General features: G+C 43.4%; 3 protein-coding genes across 7 annotated transcripts; 1 reads left to right on the top strand and 2 right to left on the bottom strand.

Moving 5' to 3' along the window:
- Positions 1–2125: 2125 nt before the first annotated feature.
- On the top strand, positions 2126–9361 carry tox4a (TOX high mobility group box family member 4 a). 4 transcript variants are annotated; one of them, XM_014191624.3, is made up of 9 exons: positions 2126–2207; positions 3830–3895; positions 4036–4323; positions 4453–4707; positions 6779–7129; positions 7676–7756; positions 7874–8626; positions 8726–8880; positions 9056–9361. In XM_014191624.3, exons 1-9 carry the CDS (start codon positions 2202–2204, stop codon positions 9111–9113), a joined length of 2013 nt encoding a protein of 670 aa, XP_014047099.1. In that variant the 5' UTR covers positions 2126–2201; the 3' UTR covers positions 9114–9361. The 4 variants fall into 4 exon arrangements, with proteins under 4 accessions (XP_014047099.1, XP_014047097.1, XP_014047093.1 ...); XM_014191622.3 differs by having other exon boundaries at positions 4033–4323; XM_014191618.3 differs by lacking the exon at positions 2126–2207 and adding an exon at positions 3001–3641 and having other exon boundaries at positions 4033–4323.
- Positions 9362–11688: 2327 nt separating this feature from the next.
- LOC106600323 (E3 ubiquitin-protein ligase Midline-1) lies at positions 11689–17295 on the bottom strand. Of its 2 annotated transcripts, none has more exons than XM_014191629.3 (8): positions 17193–17295; positions 16719–17003; positions 15763–16080; positions 14671–14763; positions 14498–14582; positions 12714–12803; positions 12522–12581; positions 11689–12414 (listed from the first exon to the last, which is right to left on the bottom strand). In XM_014191629.3, the coding sequence occupies exons 2-8, from the start codon at positions 16986–16988 to the stop codon at positions 11882–11884; spliced, it is 1449 nt and encodes a 482-aa protein (XP_014047104.1). In that variant the 5' UTR covers positions 16989–17003; positions 17193–17295; the 3' UTR covers positions 11689–11881. The 2 variants fall into 2 exon arrangements, with proteins under 2 accessions (XP_014047104.1, XP_014047105.1); XM_014191630.3 differs by having other exon boundaries at positions 16719–17000.
- A 1308-nt stretch (positions 17296–18603) lies between these two features.
- Positions 18604–21258, bottom strand: LOC106600322 (uncharacterized). The gene is made up of 4 exons (XM_014191627.3): positions 20802–21258; positions 20185–20321; positions 19935–20019; positions 18604–19812 (listed from the first exon to the last, which is right to left on the bottom strand). The coding sequence occupies exons 1-4, from the start codon at positions 21178–21180 to the stop codon at positions 18800–18802; spliced, it is 1614 nt and encodes a 537-aa protein (XP_014047102.1). The 5' UTR covers positions 21181–21258; the 3' UTR covers positions 18604–18799.
- Positions 21259–21476: the final 218 nt, after the last annotated feature.

The raw sequence follows: 21476 nt of genomic DNA, 5'->3' as shown, positions 1-21476 counted from the left end.
AAGCTGGTTGAGAGAATGCCAAGAGTGTGCAAAGCTGTCAAAGCAAAGGGTGGCTACTTTGAAGAATCTAAAAAAATATTGATTTAACACTTGTTTTGGTTACTACATGATTTCATAGTTTTGTTGTCTTCTATTATTCTACAATGTAGAAAATAGTTAAAATAAAGAAAAACCCTTGAATTAGTAGGTGTGTCCAAACTTTGGACTGGTACTGTATGTATTCAGAAGGTGATTTGGGAAAGTCCATTGTAAACAGCAGAACCCATTGCCCAATCTCGCGGTTGTTCAGGGAAGTGATGGCACACGAACAGTACAAGTATATTGGAAGTTCGTTACACGTGGAAATTTGCTCCCGCATAAATAAGAGTGTTGTAACTATCAATTTAAATGTAGTCACTGGAAACCAGTCTAATGGGAAGGATGGAATCTGGTCTACCATCTTTTATGGTACCTTCACATGTGTTTTTTTTCTCATCTTGGAAGCACCCATCAAACTTGTAGAGATTTTTAGCATGAGCTCGCGACCATGTACCTTAAGTTTTACCTTAACGAAAATGGAGACAGGGTGTACACGATGAAGGTAAGCATTTCCTGCGTATCTGCATTATTTTTTTCAATATTTCTTTCCCTGGATGTGAACTGTTAAATTACACTCGAATGCCATGAATTGCGTAATTCTGTCTGCATTTCATTCCAAATGGCTCTAACAAACCCATTCTGATTGCATAGTACTGTCCGCTTTTCATTACTTATGGCTGTAACAAACCCATTATTTCAGTCTTAGAAGGTGGACCTTCTGGGCCAGCCCACCAGCTCGGCCCATCCGGCTCGGTTTCCCCCCCGACGACAAGTTCTCTCGGCACTGAGTGAAACTGAAGAAACGCTTTGGGCTCCTCATTCAGCAACCAAGACCCGTGCACTAGTAGTCTAACATATACAGTATTAGCTGACTGTACACTGTGGTGGCTCATTTCTGCATTACCAAATGAGGAGAGTTACAAACACATCAGTCTGAGTTAACTACATCTTTAATAATTAAGATACTTTTGCAAAAGCACTTGACCTTCAATGATGCCATTGAAAAAGGTGACTACACCTTCAATACAAAGAGCTTTTATACTCAAGGTCCACCCCTTCAACGTACATTGACGAACCACAAGTCTTAGGAACCGTTCACAAAGGTTAAGTTTTGTATGAAAAGATATCTATAAAGCACAGCAGACAGCAACTGCTATCTCAAGTGTTCATTATATAGACCGGTGTCTGGTCTCCCTAGAACCGTCCCTCCCTGGTACGGTATAGAACAAAACCATTAGCTCATGTTCTCTGGAATGCTTTTTAGGCGTTCTTATCAAAATACATCATAAATCACCTCTGTCAGTGATATCTCACAGAGGCCCATCCTCAGTAAGACACCTCTTGTTCCCACTCCTGGACAAGCTCACTGAGGGGAGTGACCTGCGCACAGACATTGTGGAGACAAATAATTGGTTCCCCATTAATCACGCCATCCCTTCACATGGTTTAAGAATAGGAAAAGACACATCCACATGAAGACAATGTTTCATTCTGTCCTCTCTTGCTGATATTCTGCATAGTAACAGAGACATGTAAAAAAAACAAGTCTGACCTCTCCCCTCTCTGGGCCCCAAGTGACTGAGCCCCAGCTAAGGGAAACGTGCAACTGAAAGACACCAGAGTCCTAAGGACACTTTCTAATGACAAGTATCTCACATAAGCATATTATACTAATAAAACATCTTAATTATCTATGTTACCCAACGAATTCTGATTCATCCACCACAACACATCTATTTCTTTGAGTTATATTGAGTTATGTGGTCAAACGTCATCTGATCTGACATCACTTTTTGTATTACTTTGATTTGCACTGTTTAGGCAACTCGTTTTCTTCAAGTTGAGAATGAGTGAATAAAGCATGTTTTTGTTAAACAACCTTTCACTGTTCTGTTTGACTCATTTGATTAAGTATGTGAAAACTATGTTGTAAATACCATTCTTATGGCACGATTTGTCATACTTGTTTTAATTAAGTTTATCATCAGTACCAAGAAGACTAAGAAATCTCTACAGGAGTGACGTCATTTCCCCAGAATAAATCCAAGGAAACCCGGAAGCCAAGTATCGAAAAGAGGAAACACAAAATAGAATTAGGAAAGCAGCGGACCCATGTAGTGAGGATGGAGGTAAGATATAGTTTACGAATATTTCGTTATTGAAGACCGAGTAGGATTGTTAGCTAAATCTACTGAACGCCTTCATCTTTTGTACCATCTTGCCACTTGAACTAGCTTTTGGATTTATCTCCCAAAAATTGCCACGGTTGTGTTAACTTCACCAACAGTCATTCTTGACATGACCATCACTGGCTGTCATTTGTTTAGCTAATAAACCCTACATATCACACCACCTTTTTACTATGACAATGTTTAACTAACTTGTATAAGTAGCTAGTTTTTCAATGTAAACAAAGAGGTTCTCTCGCTGGACTCAACTCCTTTGCTTTGTCATGCAACTCCTACCCGAGCTGATCTCACACAGACACACTTAAATCGAAGAACACGTATAACTACCTATCTTAATGGACAACTTTACAAGTTAGGATAATCAGATCGTCTTGAAACATATTTAGTCTTATGTCCATCACAAAGAGTGTTGGATTGGCATTGAGGAAGTTTCCTCTGTTCTCACACCAGTCCATTCCTTAAAATTCCACGAGGGGGAGTGTACCCTTCGAGAAGTTGGACATAATTCAAAATTGACCCATATCCCAATATCCTATATATTTTGGATAGGTCTGAGCAGAGTTGTATTACTATGTTGTCCAGTAAGGTTAAATAAATTGAGATATTCTAGAGATATTTCCATCGAACTATTACATTAGATAACCATGTCTGTTCTTTAGTCCTGAGTACGCGATCGATTATGTTTACTCGATTAGACAGACTTGTTCGACTACTATATTAATTGACTAGATCACAGCGTCGAGCCTGGTCGAGTTTGCTGAATATGGACCTCAATTAGCCCGAGCAACGTTATTTTGACAAATTGCCCGATATCTAGCTAAATATCTTACGGTCAGATTTCGGTTCTTATGGGGAACAAAGATCTTTCCAATAATTTGTCATTTAAAAAAAAATAACAGCAAATGTGAGCTAAATCCATACGCTTCATTGGAAGCTAGCGTTAGCATTGTTGGCTAGCCTGCTAGCTAACGTTAGCGAATTGAGTTTTCTTTGATGAGCTACAAGTATCTATCTGAGAATGCTGAACAAATCAGTTATTTGCAATTAAATGTTGTATACTGAGGTTACCTAGCTAACATTGGTTGGGCTAGCTACATATATTTATGTACTGCTAGCGGTTATAGCTAGCACACCAGTTGAAAACGTGTGTCGATTGATTCGTCTTGTCTGGCATGATGGTGATTTCTAGCTAGCTACATTAGCTGCAAAGAGCTCGCCAATCTTGGTTGATTCGTAGTTAAATCGCACAATTTTGATTGGTCTGTCACGATGGATCTTAACTTTTACTCTGAACTTTCTGATGGCACTGGTCAGAATGTCGACCCGGAGTTCTTGGAAGCACAGGCTTATAATGGATACGACCCAATTAACAAGGTATGGGGCCTATTTCTAAACAAGGGGGAAGGAGTATTCACACGAAATGAAAATAACCTATGTTGTGTATGCGTCCGCAGGCGAGTCAAGTGACTGTCCCAATTGAGCCTGATATGTTTGGACTGAAAGGAGCTGTGATCCACTGTACTGAGAGAACACAAGTACTAAATCACATTTCTGTTTTGCAGTTTCCAGGGGGCAGTGATAATTACCTTACCATATCTGGGGCAGGTCATCCTTTTCTCTCCTCTGAGGTGGGTATCATGATCCTAGAAGCCTGCACAGTTTCCATACTACATATTATTGACATTGTGCAATGTATTTACACTTAACATGTTCGTGTACTGTATCTGTCCCATTAACAGTTGTCCTTCTCCTTCTCTCTGTTTAGCAGACATTCCATACCCCCAGTCTTGGTGATGAGGTGTTTGAGATCCCTCCAATCTCCCTGGACACGGCACTCAGTGTGGGGGATGTGGTTTCCCATTTTGGGGAACTGTCAGGTGGAGCAGGGGGTCTCGCGGGTGCTGGAAGCCTGGCGAGGAATGCTGTGGTGGGGGGCAATGACCCCTCCTTTGCCTCCACCTATGTGAACACAACCTCTCAGGGCCTGGAGCACCTGAGCTTGGGGGTGATGAGCCAGCCTGGAGGGGGGGCCCTGCTCAGTTCAACACTAGGGGTGGTAAGTAGTGTACTTTATGAATAGCTTTGTGCATCAAGAATGTGTTTTTTTTCAAATGAAAATGCTTTGTTAAGATGCTTTTTGTTAAACGCTAATGCTAAGTAAACGCTCCTGGCCTTGTCACTCTAGGAACTTGGCCACTCCATTGGCTCCCATTTCAGCAGCTCCTCTCCAATGACCATTGATGTCCCACTTGGTGACATGAATCATGGCCTATTGGGACACAATCAGCTAACCACTATTGACCAATCAGATCTGAGCGCCCAGCTCGGGCTTGGCCTTCATGGTGGGAACATTCTGTCTCGTTCCAAATCACCTGACCAGCTGTCAGCCACGCCTTCTCCAGCGGGCTCCCTCCAGGATGATGACATGGATGACTTCAGGGTGAGTGTCTATTTGTATGTTTGTTTATACAATGCTTTGCAAAAGTATTCAGACCCCTTGGATTTCTTCACATTTTGTGTTACAAAGTGGGATTAAATTGGATTTAGTTGTCATGTTTGTCAACAATCTACACAATGCTCTGTCAAAGTGGGACAAAAATTCTAACATTATCAAAAGATGAAGTAAAATATAGTCCTTGCATAAGTATTCAGCTCCCTGAGTCCATACATGTTAGAAACACCTTTGGCAGCCATTACAGCTGGGAGTCTTCTTGGGTAAGTCTCTAAGCGCTTTGCACACCTGGATTGTGCAATATTTGTCGATTTTTATTATTTTCAAAATTCCTCAAGCTTTGTCAAGATGTTAGGGATCATGGCTAGATGGCAATTTTCAAGTCTTGCCATAGGATTTCAAGCAGATTTAAGTCAAAGTTGTTACTCGGCCACTTAGGAACATCCACTGTTTTCTTGGTAAGCAACTCCAGTGTAGACTTGTGCTGTAGGTTATTGTCCTGCAGAAAGGTTAATTCCTCTCCCAGTGTCGGGTGTAAAAGCAGACTGAAGCAGGTTTTCCTCTAGGATTTCGCCTATGCTTAGCCCTATCCTGTTTATTTTTATCCTGAAAAACTCCCCCAGTATTTGCCGATGTCAAGCATACCCATATACCATGCTGCAGCCACCACCAAGCTTGAAAATAAGGAGGCAGTTAATCAGTGGTGTGTTGTGTTGCATTTCCCCCAACCTAGAGCTTTGCATGTAGGCCAAAAAGTGTATTCCTTTGTCATGTTCTTTTGCAGTATTACTTTAGTTGCATACAAGATGCATGTTTTGGAATATTTTGTATATTTGTGTTCTTTTCACTCTGTCATTTAGGTCATTATTGTGGAGTCACTGCAATGTTGTTGATCCATCACCAGTTCTCTCCCATCAGTCATTGAACTCTGTAGCTGTTTTGAAATCACCAATGGCCTCATGGGAACACCCCTGAGCGGTTTCATTCCTGTCCTGCAGCTGAGTTCAGAAGGACGACTGTATCTTTGAGGTGTCTGGGTGGTTTAATACATATTATTAACTAGACCATGTTTTAAGATAGATAGATATTCAATGTCTGATAGGTAACAATAACCAATCTACCAATCAGTACCCTTTTTTATGAGGTTTTTTGAAAAGCTCCCTGGTATTTGTAGTTGAATCTGTGCTTGAGGGACCGTGCAGATTTTGTATGTATGGGGGACAGAGGGAAGGGTTAGTTATTTAAAAATCATATCAACCCCTATTCATTTCACACAGTCAAATTGTACTCCTGAACTTATTTAGGCTTGCCTAAACAAAGGGGCTGAATACTTATGCAATGACTGTATATTTGAGTTGTAAATCTTTGGTCATTTTTGTAATCGTCACTACATAACACAGTCAAAAGTCATAATTATATATAAGCCCTACCCATTTCCACAATTTTTATTAAAATTGTATTTTAAACCTAACTCTAACTAATGAAGTCCAAGTTGGACCACCAGACCTACGCATTTGGACGGAAGTGTCTGGGAACGAGATTAGGTGTAATGTGACTAACGTGACTTCACTTTAGAGCGTATGCCATCTTTCAGCACCAAATGTCACACTGTATGAAGCACATGTTTATATCATATTTGACATAGTGGGTTATGTCCCATTTTACATGGGGGATTATGTCTCACAGTTATGCCACATTTATGAACCCCTTTATAAAGCATGACATACGGTTATAGTTGCTTTGTAACACATTTATGTAGCACTTATGAAGGCTTTATGAAGCCTTTATAAGCTAAGTGTAATTTAAAGCGGTACCTAATTGGGTCACTAATTTCTTTTAATACATTTTTCTTCCACTTTACCATTGTAGAGTATTTTTTTGCATTTTTTTAATATTAAATCAATTTTAATCCCAGTTTAACACACACTTTGGAAGAAATCCAAGGGGTCTGAATAATTACGGCAAGGTGTGTCTTGCTAAGTCTTACTAAATCTGATGATCTAGCCTTGTATCTTTCCCACGTCTCTCTCTGTCCACTGGTCCCGCTGTCACCCTGAAGAGTGTGCTGGTCGACTCTCCGATGTCCCTGTCTGTCTCCCCTGCGGTACTCTCCCACCTCTCCGCCATGCCAGCCTCTTCCCCCATGCTCGTCTCCTCAGTCTCCCCTGCCTTGGTGAGGCGCGGCGGGGGCAAGCCTGCCATGGTGGCCGCTACGGCAGGGCCTGGAGGAGGGAAGAAGGGGAAGAAGAAGAAAGACCCCAACGAGCCCCAGAAACCCGTCTCTGCCTACGCCCTGTTCTTCAGGGACACTCAGGCTGCCATCAAGGGCCAGAACCCCAACGCCACATTTGGAGAGGTGTCCACGATAGTCGCCTCCATGTGGGACAGTCTTGGGGAAGAGCAGAAACAGGTATACAGTACCTACACTTTTACTAATACACATGTAGGTAACAGCCAAAATAAAGGAAACACTTGAGTAAATGAGAGATACAAAATGTATTAAAAAGCAGGTACTTCCACACAGGTATGGTTCCTGAGTTAATTATTCTTTTATTTTGATGACCATGGCTAGAAAAAGAGATCAGTGGCTTTGAAAGAGGGGTCTCAAAGAAGCATAGAGGGTTTAAAGGGTGTGTGTCAGTCACCAGATCTCAACCCAATTGAACCACTTGTAGGAGATTCTGGAGCGGTGCCTGACAGTGTTTTCCACCAGCGTCAACAAAACAACAAATTATGGAATTTCTCGTGGAAGAATGGTGTCGCATCCCTCCAATAGAGTTCCAAACACTTGTAGAATCTATGCCAAGGCGCATTGAACCTGTTTTGGTGGCTTGTGGCGGCCCGTCACTCTATTAAGATATTTTATGTGGGTGTTTCCTTTATTTTGTCAATTATCTGTACATTTAGCCTTTACGCACGTCTTTACTTACGTAATTATACCCTCTGTCACTATTAGGTGTATAAGAGAAAGACTGAAGCAGCGAAAAAGGAGTACCTGAAGTCCCTAGCAGCTTACAGAGCCAATCAGCTCTCACAGGTAAGAAACTCTTGGCCTGTCTTTGCTTGGAAAAACGTGTGACTGTAGCTCTGACAATGTTTTCCTGTAAATGTCTAGAAGCTATTATCGCTTCAAAAAATGTGCTCATTTCCCCAGCCCTCCATTGAAGTGATGGACACAGCTTCTTCACCATCACCTCCTCCAATACCTGAGCCGGTGCCTTTGGCCCCCCTGGCTCCCGCCCGTCCCTCCCGTCTCCCCCAACACATCGCAGACCAGAATACCATCACCAACATCTGCGCCTCCAACATTATTCTGGACGTCCCCCAAGTCACCACGCGTTCCCGCACAGGAGCTTGCAAGCCCCCCACCCTGGGCCCCACAGCCACCCCGACCCTGACCCCCACCATCACCAAGATCATCATCTCCAAACAGATGCTCCAGGCCGGGGCTAAGCTCCATCAGATACCCAACTCCATGGTGACGGTGCTCCCTGGCGGCGTGCGCACCCTGCTGCCCTCAGCCCCACGCCAGCCCCCACCTCTGCTGCAGATGCAGCACGCCCCTCCTCCCCCACGGCTCCAGCAGATGGTACACTCCCCAGCCCCACCTCCCCTACAGGCCAAGCCCCGAGGAGGAAATGCCGGGCCGGGGCCTCCTGTGTCCATCACCGCCACACCTCCCCCTCCACTACAGATCAAGATAGTCCCGGCCTCTTTGCAGGCAGACTCATCCTTGCCTATTATTGTTACTACAACAGCAACCGCCCACTCAATTGGTGTCACCACTTCCGCCGTGCCTGCATCAGCATACTCCACCCCTACAGTGGCTCTGCAGTTGGCGAAGTCCACTGACTTGACGGCGAGTGCAGATGAGGATTCTGTTACGGAAGAGTTCACTTCGGGAGAGGTTAGCTGTGGTTTCTGACCCAATGTTCATGTTAAATATACTTGGCGTTTCAATAATTTCTCTCGACTCCTTGCTCAACTTTCACCTCTTTTTCTTCAGATGGAAATGGAGTTCAATGTGTCTCCACGTACCACTGACGCTGCTTCTGGCCCCCTGACTCTCTGTGTACGAGTAGGATGCACCAACCCTGCAATAGAGAGCACGGACTGGGACAAAGAGTACTGCAGCAGTGAATGTGTCGCCACTCACTGCAGGTTTGTGGGTTTGGATCTACATTTATTTGTGTTCCTTTCTTTCTGTGAGAAAAGTTTGTCATTTTTTGGGAGGTTTAAGTAGAAGTTGCGTTGGAATAGAAAAAGGAACATGATCGATTATGTTGACTGACTTGAAGACTTGTCTTTATTTTTTTTTCCCCTTTCTCTCCTTCAGGGATATCTTCATGGCCTGGTGCTCCATCAGGAATCAGAACACCATGGTTGTCAAGTAAAGACCGGCCACACCCAGACAAGGGGAGAATTGTGATTTGTGTCTTGCTGGGTCAGGGGTGATAACAGGCCTAAGGTAGACTGAGTGGGATGAGAGGAAGAAATGGCGTTTGGAGGAGAGCAACTGGAGAAAAGAAGAGTGCCATGTACCACAAAGCGATCCAGTGGAAGGAAATAATCAACATAACAACACATGGGATTCATTTAGAGATGGACAGTGGAGACAGTGACCGAGATAAAACGTGCGAGGACAGGGAGTGAAGTATATATATTTTGTTGTGTGTTGTATTGTTTGGACTTGCATACCTTTTAACGGGTCCATTCACAATGATGGTGTTATGAGAGGATGTATACCATATGAAGGAACCTGAAATCATAGTGGGGTTCTAAAGGGTTCTATTCCAGAGGGTAAATTGGATCCTTGTGCCGTCACATGTTGACATACACTACATGACCAAAAGTATGTGGACACCTGCTCGTCGAACCTCTCATTCCAAAATCATAGGCATTTTATATGGAGTTGGTCCTCCCTTTTGCTGCTATAACAGCCTTCACTATTCTGGGGATGTTTTCCTTTAGATGTTTGAACATTGTTGCAGGGACTAGCTTCCATTCAGCCACAAAAGCATTCGTGAGGTCGGGCACTGACGTTGGGCGATTAGGCCTGGCTCGCAGTCGGCGTTCCAATTCATCCCAAATGTGTTCGATGGGGTTGAGATCAGTGCTCTGTGCACTTCAGCATACGTCTGTCCCGTTCTGTGAGCTTGTGTCACGTCTGAGCCGTTGTTGCTCCTAGACCATTTCCACTTCACAATAACAGCACTTACATCTGACCAGGGCAGCTCTAGCAGGGGTGAAATTTCATGACCCGACTTGTTGGGAAGGTGGCATCCTATGACGGTGCCACGTTGAAAATCACTGAGCTCTTCAGTAAGGCCATCCTACTGCCAATGTTTGTCTATGAAGATTACATGGCTGTGTGCTCGATTTTTATACACCGGTCAGCAACGGTGTGGTTGAAATCGCCGAATCCTCTAATTTGAAGGGGTGTCCACATACTTTTATTTTTGAAGTCAGTTTTTACAGGAAAAAGTTACAAAATATTTTTTGTGATCCATGGCAGCCAAAAGCTTCATAAAAAGTTTTCCATCCTTATTCTTATATATTTGGATAAATATATGATACCCATCTTACTTTTGTTGGTTGCCTTTAGGTTCTCAGAGAAAAAAAATTCAGCATCTCTTTTTTTAAGAAACCGAGTCAGGAAATAGTGAAAATATCAGATTGAGGAAAGTGGCGTATCATGCTATGCTCTTGGTTTCTTTTCACATACAGTTTAGTGGGCTCTAGAGACTTTCTTACTTTTCATTATTGTAAAATAAAAGTCCACTGTGTCTAGTCCGGTGTGAATAAATGACTGTAGAAATCAAGGTCAATTTGACTTATGTTATTCCATTATTTTAAAATAAAATAGCAATGAAGATAAAGAGCTCGAACTCTGGTGTCTCATTTACTGTGAATAATGTTTGCACTAAAAGGGATGGCTGTGACAGACCAACAGTAATTAATGAGCCTCTCACTCTGAATTTACTTAATACATCCTTTACAATAAACAAAACAAGAAATATTCTCCACTCATACAGGAGTAATAAAGGTCTATTTTTTGTTATATATTTTTAATTGGGTTGCTACTTCCCGTAGGTATGCACACAGGAAGCAGCACAGGTCCTAATCCAGGCACTTGTCATTTCCTGTTTGGACTACTGCAACTCGCTGTTGGCTGGGCTCCACACTTGTGCCATCCTACCCCTGCAATTTTTAAAGAATGCCGCAGCACACCTGGTGTTCAACCTTCCTAAGTTCTATGTCAACCCGCTCCTCCGCACACAACACTGACTTCCAGTTGATGCATCTACTACAAAGAGCAGCAAGGGGAACTGCCCCTCCCTACCTTCAGGCTATGCTCAAACCCTACCTGAGTACTTAGTTCTGACACCTCTGGTCTGCTGGCCCTCCCACCCCTACGGGAGGGCATATCCCACTTGGCCTAGTCAAAGCTCTTCTCTGTTCTGTCACCCCGATGGTGGAACAAGCTTCCCTCTGACGCTAGGACAGCAGAGTCCCTGCCCGTGTTCCGAAGACATCTGAAACCCTACCTCTTCAAAGAGTATCTTAAAACACCACACAAAGTACATAATAATAACATCCTTACCTTTAGTAAACTCTCACTTGACTTCAATCTATCACAGATTCCGTGATAGAAATGTAAAGGTAATTTCAGATTGAACTGACATATGGCGCGTTTATCTTGTATGGAGTCTCTGCTAAAGTGGGACATTGCCTTTAAATTGCAATCGAGCTGAATTTCCGCCATGCGGATTGAATAGAGACATTTTTTTTTTTTTACTACTAGCACTGACTTCGCTGATAGCTACTTTGAGGCAAAATGTACTTACTATGACTGATGTGGTAGTCCCAACTAGCTATCCTAAGATGAATACACTAAGTCGCTGTGGATAAGAGCGTCTGCTAAATGGCTATAATGTAAAAAAAAAAATGACAACGTTGATAGACACATTAGGTAAAACAATCATTTCAACTTTTATTTAATCAAGATGCAATAGAATCATGTCAACATTTGTATAATAGAAACCTGAGACAACGGGGTTGTAGTAAAACATTTACATCTTTGTTTCAGCAGAGACAATACTTGGTTATTCTCTACAGTCATTGGTCCAGTGCTTTGTGATGAGTGTGCCGCGTAGGGCCACTACTGGGTCTCTATAATGGCGACTCTACTGGGAGGATCTACGCGGTACAGGCCAAATCCCAGGCACACAGGCTGACTGAGCTGAGCATTGAACTGGTGCAGCTTGGTCAGGTTGATATTCACCTCAGAAAAGGTGATGGTTCCCTTCCCAAAGTCTACCACCACTGTCACTCTGTTGCCTTTCAATAAATTGGCAATCTCCTTCTTCATCTTGTTGTGGTAGGCAAACAGGTTTCCCTTTGCATTGTGTGTGATGCTCCAGGATTCATTGTTGAGGCCAAAAACAGGGCCCTCAGTCCCCTTGCGCTTAATGCTCTGGTAGGACACAGCGATGTCCCAGTAGCCCTTGGCCTCTACCTCCCAGTAATGTCTCCCAGAGGAGTAGCACTGGGTGGTGAGAACCTGGGGGGCTTTGTCAAAGCGGGAGGGGTGGCTGGGGAGGGACAGTTTGTTCTCCACTCTCTCCACAGACTGGAGATCAAGGGACACTTTGAGAAAAGGGCTGGCCGAGTCTACATCCAGAGTCAGAGCACCTAAGAAAGACAAATGGGGACACAGATCAGTGACACACATACACAAACAAGCAGATCAGTGATAGACTGACGCACACACACTATAGACCCATTGTATCACTGCTTACGTTGGGCTTCTCTGGTGTCTGCATTTCTGTAGCCCTTTGGTGGATTGTCAACTATGAATTCTGTAAACAAATACATCACATCTCTTATTATCACACAGCAATAAAGACGTATTGCCATACTTATTTCTACAGTGCAGGAATCTTCAAGTTTGATCATCCACAAAGAACAAAAGTTATTTATTTGCTTCTCACCTGCCACGGAGGAGTAGACATCGTGCAAGAGAGTCTCCTGTTTCTTCAGTGTGTCTGTGAGGTTTTGATTTTCCAGAGAGGAACTATATGCTGTGATGGAGACAAAATGTTCATCAGACACACACATTGTGCCTGTACCCAAGAAGGCAAAGGTAACTGCTTAATGACTATCGCCCTGTAGCACTCACCTCTGTCATCATGAAGTGCTTTGAGAGACCAGTCAAGGATCATATCACATCTACCTTACCTGACACCCTAGACCCATTTCAGTTTGCTTACCGCCCCAATAGATCCACAGACGATGCAATCGCCATCACTCTGCACAATGCCCTATCCCATCTGGACAAGAGGAATACCTATGTAAGAATGCTGTTCATTGACTATAGCTCAGCATTCAACACAATAGTACCCTCCAAGCTCATCATTAAACTCAAGACCCTGGGTCTGAACCCCGCCCCGTGCAACTGGATCCTGGACTTCCTGACGGGCCGCCCCCAGGTGGTGAAGGTAGGAAACATCATCTCCACTCCGCTGATCCTCAACAAGGGTGCGTGCTCAGCCCCCTCCTGTACTCCCTGTTCACCCATGACTGCGTGGCCAAGCACGCCTCAAACTCAATCATCAAGTTTGCAGACGACACAACAGTAGCAGGCTTGATTACCAACGATGACGAGACAACCTACAGGGAGGTGTGAGCTCTGGGAGAATGGTGCTCAACGTCAGCAAAACAAAAGGAGATGATCGTGGACTTCAGGAAACAGCAGAGGGTGCACCCCCCTATCTACATCGACGGGACCGCAGTGGAGAAGGTGGAAAGCTTCAAGTTCCTTGACGTACACATCACTGACAAACTGAAATGGATCACCCACACAGACGGTATGGCGAAGAAGGTGCAACAAAGTCTCTTCAACCTTAGGAGGCTAAATAAATTTGGCTTGTCACCTAAAACCCTCACACATTTTTACAGATGCACAATTGAAAGCATCCTGTCGGGCTGTATCACCGCCTGGTAGGGTAACTGCACCGCCCGCAACAGCAAGGCTCTCCAGAGGGTGGTGCGGTCTGCCCAACGCATTACCGGGGTCAAACTACCCACCCTCCAGGACACCTACAGCACCCGATGTCACAGGAAGGCCAAAAAGATCAACAAGGACATCAACCACCCGAGCCACTGCCTGTTCACCCCGCTATCATCCAGAAGGCGAGGTCAGAGTACAGGTGCATCAAAGCTGGGACCGAGGGATTGAAAAACAGCTTCTATCTCAAGGCCATCAGACTGTTAAATAGCCATCACTAGCACATTAGATGCCGCTGCCTATAGGCATAGACTAGGAATTACTGGCCACTTTAAGGAATGGAACACTAGTCACTTTAGCAATGTTTACATATCTTGCATTACTCATCTCATATGTATATACTGTTCTACTGTATCTTTGTCCGTTCCATTCTGACATCGCTCGTCCATATGTATATAGTCTTAATTCATTCCTACTTAGATTTGTGGTTATATGTTGTGTAATATGTTAGATATTACTTGTTAGATATTACTGCACTGTCGGAGCTAGAAGCACAAGCATTTCGCTACACCCGCAATAACATCTGCTAATCACGTATGTGACCAATAGAATTTGATACACCCACACATACACCTTGCTGAAGTCAAAGTGTATCCAGGTCAATGATTGACAATGTTATTTGGGGCAAGTAAGAGAGTAATGACTCATTTAATACTATATAAAAAAATCCAAGACGTGACTGACTGCGTCATTATCAGATCTACTCACCATAATAAAGGACAATGAACCAGAGGCACAGCAACACCACAGTTACACTGTTAATGCGGGAGTCTTTGGCATTAGAGTTCTGCCTCTGTGCACAGAGAAATAAAACTATGAATCTCACAAGAAATCAAAAACAATCAAAGCATTACAGCAGAGTACACAAAAATAGAACTAACTTCGTTTTTGAAGTCTTCTTTCAACTTGCTGACAGAATCCTTGCATTCCTGTAGCTTTCCCTCTAGCACCTGGAACTGCTGCTCCATAAATGCCTGAAACCCATTAACACACATATTCACAGATGTACACCGAGTATACAAAACATTAAGAACACCTGCTCTTTGCATGGCAGACTAACCAGGTGAATCCAGGTGAAAGCTATGATCCCTTATTGATGTAATTTGTTAAATCCACTTCAATCAGGGGAGGAGACAGGTTAAAGGATTTCTAAGCCTTGAGACAATTCAGACATGGATTGTGTATGTGTGCCATTCAGAGGGTGAATGGGCAAGACAAATAATTGAAGTGCCTTTGAACGGGGTACGGTGCCAGGCGCACCGGCTTTTATTAAGAACTGCAACGCTGCTGGGTTTTTCACACTCAACAATTTCCCATGTGTATCAAGAATGGTCCACCACCCAAAGGACATCCAGCCAACTTGACACAACTGTGGGAAGCATTGGAGTCAACATGGGCCAGCATCCCTGTGGAACACTTTCGATACCTTTTAGAGTTCATGCCCCGACGTATTGAGGCTGTTTTGAGGGTAAATGTTCCTAAAGTTTGGTATACTCCGTGTATATGTACTTTTGTTTGAAGAGTGCTATTATTCCTGTGTTTGTCTGCGATATTATACATTACAATATTGTGCCAATCATTCTGCATGGGCAGAGTGTCTGGGTGGTGTGTGTTTCATTCTGTGTTTTATGGTTCATTTATTTGTGTCTTTTAAGCACATGAACAAACAAATTTCCCCCTGGTGGGATAATAAAGTCGATATAGTTTGTGTTTGTCAGACAAAATTTTGGGGATTAAGACTGGAAGAACCTCACTTCATTCTCAAACCTGGGATTTCTACAGTACATACAGTACCTGCCTGGAAGTGTACTATGTGTATGAGAAAGTCTCTGCCTCCAAATGCTACCCGGCCACACCACACCCCATTTACTCTGGTTGAAGGAGGGTAACAGAAAATAAATCAAGTATGTAAAACTAGCATTGCACATATTTCTCCTATGGCTACCCTTAAGAAGAGAGGTGGAAAAACTCACAGTCAGTTTTCTCCCCAGAACGTTGGTGGTGTCAACAGTGAGGTTTGTCTGCTTCTTGTCCATGGCACAGATATTACAGATGTAGGTTTTCGACATGGAGCAGTAGTACCTCAGCACCTCATCGTCATGCTCAGGGCACCTCCTCCTGCTCAGGTCCCCCAGGGGTTTGACCAGAGGGTGTCCCATGTAGGCAGGGAGTTGCAGGTGATCCTGGACATGCTCCTGACACAGTGACACCTCACACTTCAGACACGTCTTCACTGCCAGGCTCTGTTTCTCTGGACAGCAGTCACAATACGCATTCTCTGTCTTCTTAGCCTTCAATTAAATCAGAAAATCAATCAGTTAATCATGGTTAATTTAAGTCAACAAAACCAATCTAGTGACAGGTAGCAGGGCCAGAGTTATGGGCCCACCCTACCGTACTTCCTTGCCCTCCCAAATAAGAGATAGATATATATATATATAGTACGTCATTAGATATAGTCTCAAATATGTGGTTATCTTGTTTAAGAGCAATGGGGCTGGCAGATATAGTTTAGTTTCTCCCTGTCGCTGGCCCACACTCCATTGCAGTAGGTGGCGGTAATGCACCAACGTTGGATGCCAACCCCGATAAACCCCACCGAAGAAGCATCTCACTGGCGCAGGAAACTTTGAGGGCCCGGAATAGGCGAGTTGATAAACTGTTCCAAGTTCGTTCGTTACAGCTTTAGGTCGGACCACGTGATAAATTGATACAATGTTGAACTTCACCAGCAAAAATTCAAGTCATAGAAAGGGAGGCAGACAGGCGGAGAAGAGAGATGAATGCGATTGAATCAACCGGAATTTTCATCAGGATATTTTCTACTGTTTCTTATTATGCATTTTAATTAGTTGATAATTATGATAAATGGAAAATTAGTCTTGGCAAAAGTAATAAACCAGATCTGTGAACAAATTGAGAGGAGCACCTTCAGGTTTTCTCTGAAGTCCTCTGCGATGTTAGCCAGGGTATAGCTCTTCTGGACGTCAACCGTGGATCCAAAGTAGGCCCTGCAGTCTGGGCAGCGGAAGGGCATGTTTGAACCGAAGTCTATTATGCCCTCCAGACACACCATACAGTAGCTGTGCCCACAGGACAGCTGGTGCGGGTCTTTAAATATGTCATGGCACACTGGGCATGTCAGCAACACCTCAAGCTGGGTTTTGCTTGACAGAGGAATGGTACAGTCTTCGTCCATCTTGCTCCCTTCCTGCTATTCAAAGATTGGAGTATAAGGTTAAAAGGAAATGAAGTATTCCCTGACTGCTGTAGATGGTGCTCCAAAATGTCCGTTTCAAATAGTAGCCAGCTGCTGAAGTGAATGGCATGTTAACGCAGTAGGCGATTAGACATGAGAAGGTCTGTGCACTGCCGCTAAATCACACAAAAGGCAATAATTTACCTGTAATGTCAGCTTTTAGTTCTCGCCTGTGTGCTTCCCTGTATACAGTTCAAACATTCAAAAGTGAAAGCAAAGCTCCGTTTATACTTCCTTTAGAGGCGGGGCTAGACTCAACTGTAATTGGAGCCACTTCACAACAGGGAAGTAGTCTGCAGTTATATCTTTGGAGCGGGATTTTTTTTATTAGCTATAAAATAAACTACTGTAACATACATTAACTGTTGTAACAAAAGAGACGAGATTCACACAACCAGACACTTCTGATGTGTACATTTTTATAAGGCATTAGTGAAACCAATAATACAAAAGGTGTTTTTTTTATTGCCAGACAAAAGGGCCAACCACAGTACATACCATAAAAAAGACCTTTTCATGCAGACGCAGGGAATTACAGCACATTAGGAAAGTATTCAGACCCCTGGACTTTTTCCACATGTTATGTTACAGCCTTATTCTAAAATGGATTAACGTTTTTTCCACCCTCAATCTACACACAATACCACACAAGGACAAGCTCTGTCACAGTGACCATCAGGTACTTGGTCAAAATAATATATTTTTAATTGGAACACAGATAAGTGTTACAGGTTAAAACAACTTTGTATTAAAACTAAAAGCCATGTAGTCATATGTTATATCTTCAGCAAATCACAAGCCAGAGACATCAGCTTCAATCAAAAATGATATACGAAATAACTTCTCTCTACAGATAACAATCAAATGTGTATTTGCAAAATTAAAGGCCGCATCATACTTCCCATTCTTTTAATTTTAAACTAAGTCATGTGTCTTTAGATAAACTTCCCTGACGTCTACACAGGAAAAAGGAGGATGTTTTCCTGACAGAAACAGCACTATGAACAAAGAGAAGGAGAGACAGTTGCTGCATTACTATAGTATTTGGCATAATGGTTCAATATAAAAGTATAAAACAAACATGCAAATTTAAGCCTACCTTTACAACTACTTACAAACCAAAATACACAAAGGAACAATCTGTTTGTATTTACTACAAAGTCAAAATATGTATCATGAAAACAGATTGCTGTCTGAGAAAGACCTCAAACTAATCTCAGCCCTGGCCAATGTACAACGCTATGTATTCTTCAAAGAGACATGCAACAGTTCCATGTCCCTTGTGTTTTGGCCAACGAAATGCAGTGTAAAGACCTAGGGGCCAGTTTTCCAGACCCAGATTAAGCCTAGTCCAGCATGCTCAATAGAAAATCTCCAATGAAATAACTTTTTGGTTTAGGACTAGGCATAATCGGTGTCTGGAAAAACATTATGGCTATTAATAACATCAGTGTCCACTAAAGCTTTACTCAGATGATCATTCTGGACAATCCAAACCTACGCAGGATGGTTGACTGCCTCATTTCAGATCTTTCCACTGTCCCCATCTTCGGTCATAATGGTTATTTACAATCATAGTATCTTTCAAAAACAACCAATGCTGATTTATAACGATAGGTTATAAATGAGGAATGGACATTTAGTAGTTTCAGTTAGAGGTAGATAAGCTTTGTAATGCGGCTTACACAACCAGCCGATAAAGGCTGCTAGGTGCTAATGCATAGGCACAGCTCTCTTTGTCAGAAAGTGAGCTACTTCGCTGTCACTCCCAAGTGATCAACGCTGTGTTCCTCAAGGTTCCTGAGGATTCTGAAGCTCTTGGAGCAGAAGGAGCAGGTGAAAGGTCTCTCACCTGTGTGAAAGCGCAGGTGAGCCTTCAGATTGTCCCTAAGCCGGAAGCTTTTCCCACACTGGAGGCAGCTGTGAGGCTTGTCCCCCGTGTGGAACCTCTCATGCCTGCGGAGGCTTTTCCGCAGGGCGAACATCTTTGAGCACTGGTAGCATGAATAGGGCTTCTCCCCGTTGTGGAAGCGCTCGTGCCTCCTCAAGATCTTCCTGCGTTTGAACGTCTTCCCGCAGATCTTGCAGCCGTAGGAGCGGCTCGGGGAGAGGACGCTTTGAAGCCGCCAGACCCCGTTCCCACACTGAGTGAAGCAGCAAAGGCGCCTGCCTGTGTGGAGGCCCTGGTGGGTCTTGAGGTCCTTGGGCATGGGGAACCTCTTGCTGTCATGACAGTAGCTCCCATTAGCCGCCTTCTTCCCTCCAGAGTTCTTCCCTCCAGGCACCAAAAGCAGGTTCACCAGCAGCACCGAGCAGGCCCTCGTCAATTTGTGCTCCAGGGAGGTCTGGTCCAGCTTGAAATCTACCTTCTTCTTCATCTGGTCCAGCTTGAAATCCACCTTCTTCTTCTTCTTCATCATCTGGTCCAGCTTGAAGTCCACCTTTTTATTCTTCATCGCAGAGGGAGGGTCCAATGCACCCATAGATGTCAACTTTCTCTTAGCCTGTTCAGGAGCCAAAGCCCCATCTGAGGAGGACGGGCTATAGGCTGTCTCCTTTGCGGTGCTGACACTGGCCTGCTGGGGCTCCACCTGGGTAGGCTTTTCTTCACAATTAGGCTGTGGTGTTGGGACCATTTGGCAGATGACTTTAGTCACCCTTTCTGTGTTCATTCCGTTCTCTGATTCTGTCTTGAGGGGCTGGAGTTTCTGCTTAGTTGGGGAGCTTTGAACAGTACCAGAGAGGTGGTTTGGATACACAGGGGCTAGAGGATAGAAAATAAAATAGTTGTTTGATGGTAACCTCAACCCTTTATATACAAAGTCTTTATAACAAATATATTTATGTATCTATAGCTTCACCGCCACCTAGAATGAATGTGTTTACTGGAATAGATAACTTGTTCTCCTTCTGGCTCAGTGGTTGTTGGGGATTCTGGTTCCAGACTGCTCCCCTTCACCATCTCCACATCCTGACAGATGGATGACAAGCCAAAAAGATGACTACTTAGCTCTTGTAATACAGGTGTCAGCAACTCAAATTAGCCTACACTACAGGTCAAAAAGCCATGGGTTATTTTAACAAACACCAAATACATCTTATGGTTCACAAATCACATTAACCCCCAAACACTGACCTTGTCTTCTAGAACATAACACTTTAGGTCAGCAGGCTGATTAGCCTCCAGCAAGGTGACATGATGTGCAGGACCCTCCTCACTGCTCCTTTTCAAAGAACCACTGCTCACCTTTGAGAAGGAGCACTGTTTTGGCGCTAGAGGGAATGGAAGGGGGGGGGGGGGGGGGGGGGGGGGAGAGAGCAAAGCACAAACATTCCATTGGTTTGATCAGCATGGTGCAGATCAGCACTGACATGAATAACAATGTACAGATTAAATAAATCACTTATTGTGCATAACTTTGTTATTTTTTGCCTCAAATGTTGTTTGTTGACATTTTGTCAGTCATCTATATTTTGCAGTATCCTAATTCCTTCCAACATGTCATAAAAAACTGAATTTCAGTCACATTCAGCGAGAATGATAAGACTGAGTCATCACGCAAACTAAAGTGTTTATTTATCCATATGTGACACAATTTTACATATGGCTCCACCGAGAACATGATTGTACTACTTGCTAGTTGCAAGAAAGTATCCAGCAGCAAGATCCGTTTGATGACATTGTAAACTATGTTTCACTGGGATCTTAACAGCAACAACGTTACAGTGTGGTGAAGTAACACTTTCATATACCAGGTAACTCCTCGTCCACTTGAACTCCGATACTGCGAAGACATTTCTTGCCAGACTTTTGGACAGAGTCCACCGTTTGCAGGATTTCATTTTGCTCTGTCCGCCCTTCAATGAGAACGGTGGTTCCTGTAGCAAGGAAGTGACACTCGAACAGTTTCGTTATTTCCACGACGGCCACCTTTGTAAGTGAATCCAAAACAGACACAATCTGGGCTTGAAAATTCACGTCGACGGACACAGACATGCTGACAGTTGTTAATGAGCGCACAGTTAAGAAAATGTTACAAATGTTGAAGCGAAAAAGCTTGTCACCAAAGTGAACTGTGTTTATATCAACCACATGGTAGGAGAAGCTGGGGGCGTGTCTCTGACGTTCCATCACCAAGTTCGCTCAGCGTCTCGCGCCAAATTCACTTTATTTCCGGAAAAGCGTGTTGCGTAATATGGCAATATGTCATCATGTCATATAAAATAAAATAATTCTAACAGTGAGACATATTGCTTTGATCTTTTATAGTTTTATGGTACAGTTTCAACGCATGACAAATAATAGAAATGACTGTTTATTCTCTGTCTCTCTCGCATACAAGAGCACACATGCGCACAAGAACCCAGAACACTTGTCATGTTTGTATCTTTTTCCAAGCTGTCATTTATTTTAAGACTTTACAGTAT

This window comes from Salmo salar, chromosome 03 (genome assembly GCF_965601325.2).
Source record: "Salmo salar chromosome 03, fSalSal1, whole genome shotgun sequence".
Taxonomy (NCBI): domain Eukaryota; kingdom Metazoa; phylum Chordata; class Actinopteri; order Salmoniformes; family Salmonidae; genus Salmo; species Salmo salar.
This window is presented reverse-complemented; position numbering and strand designations above follow the sequence as displayed.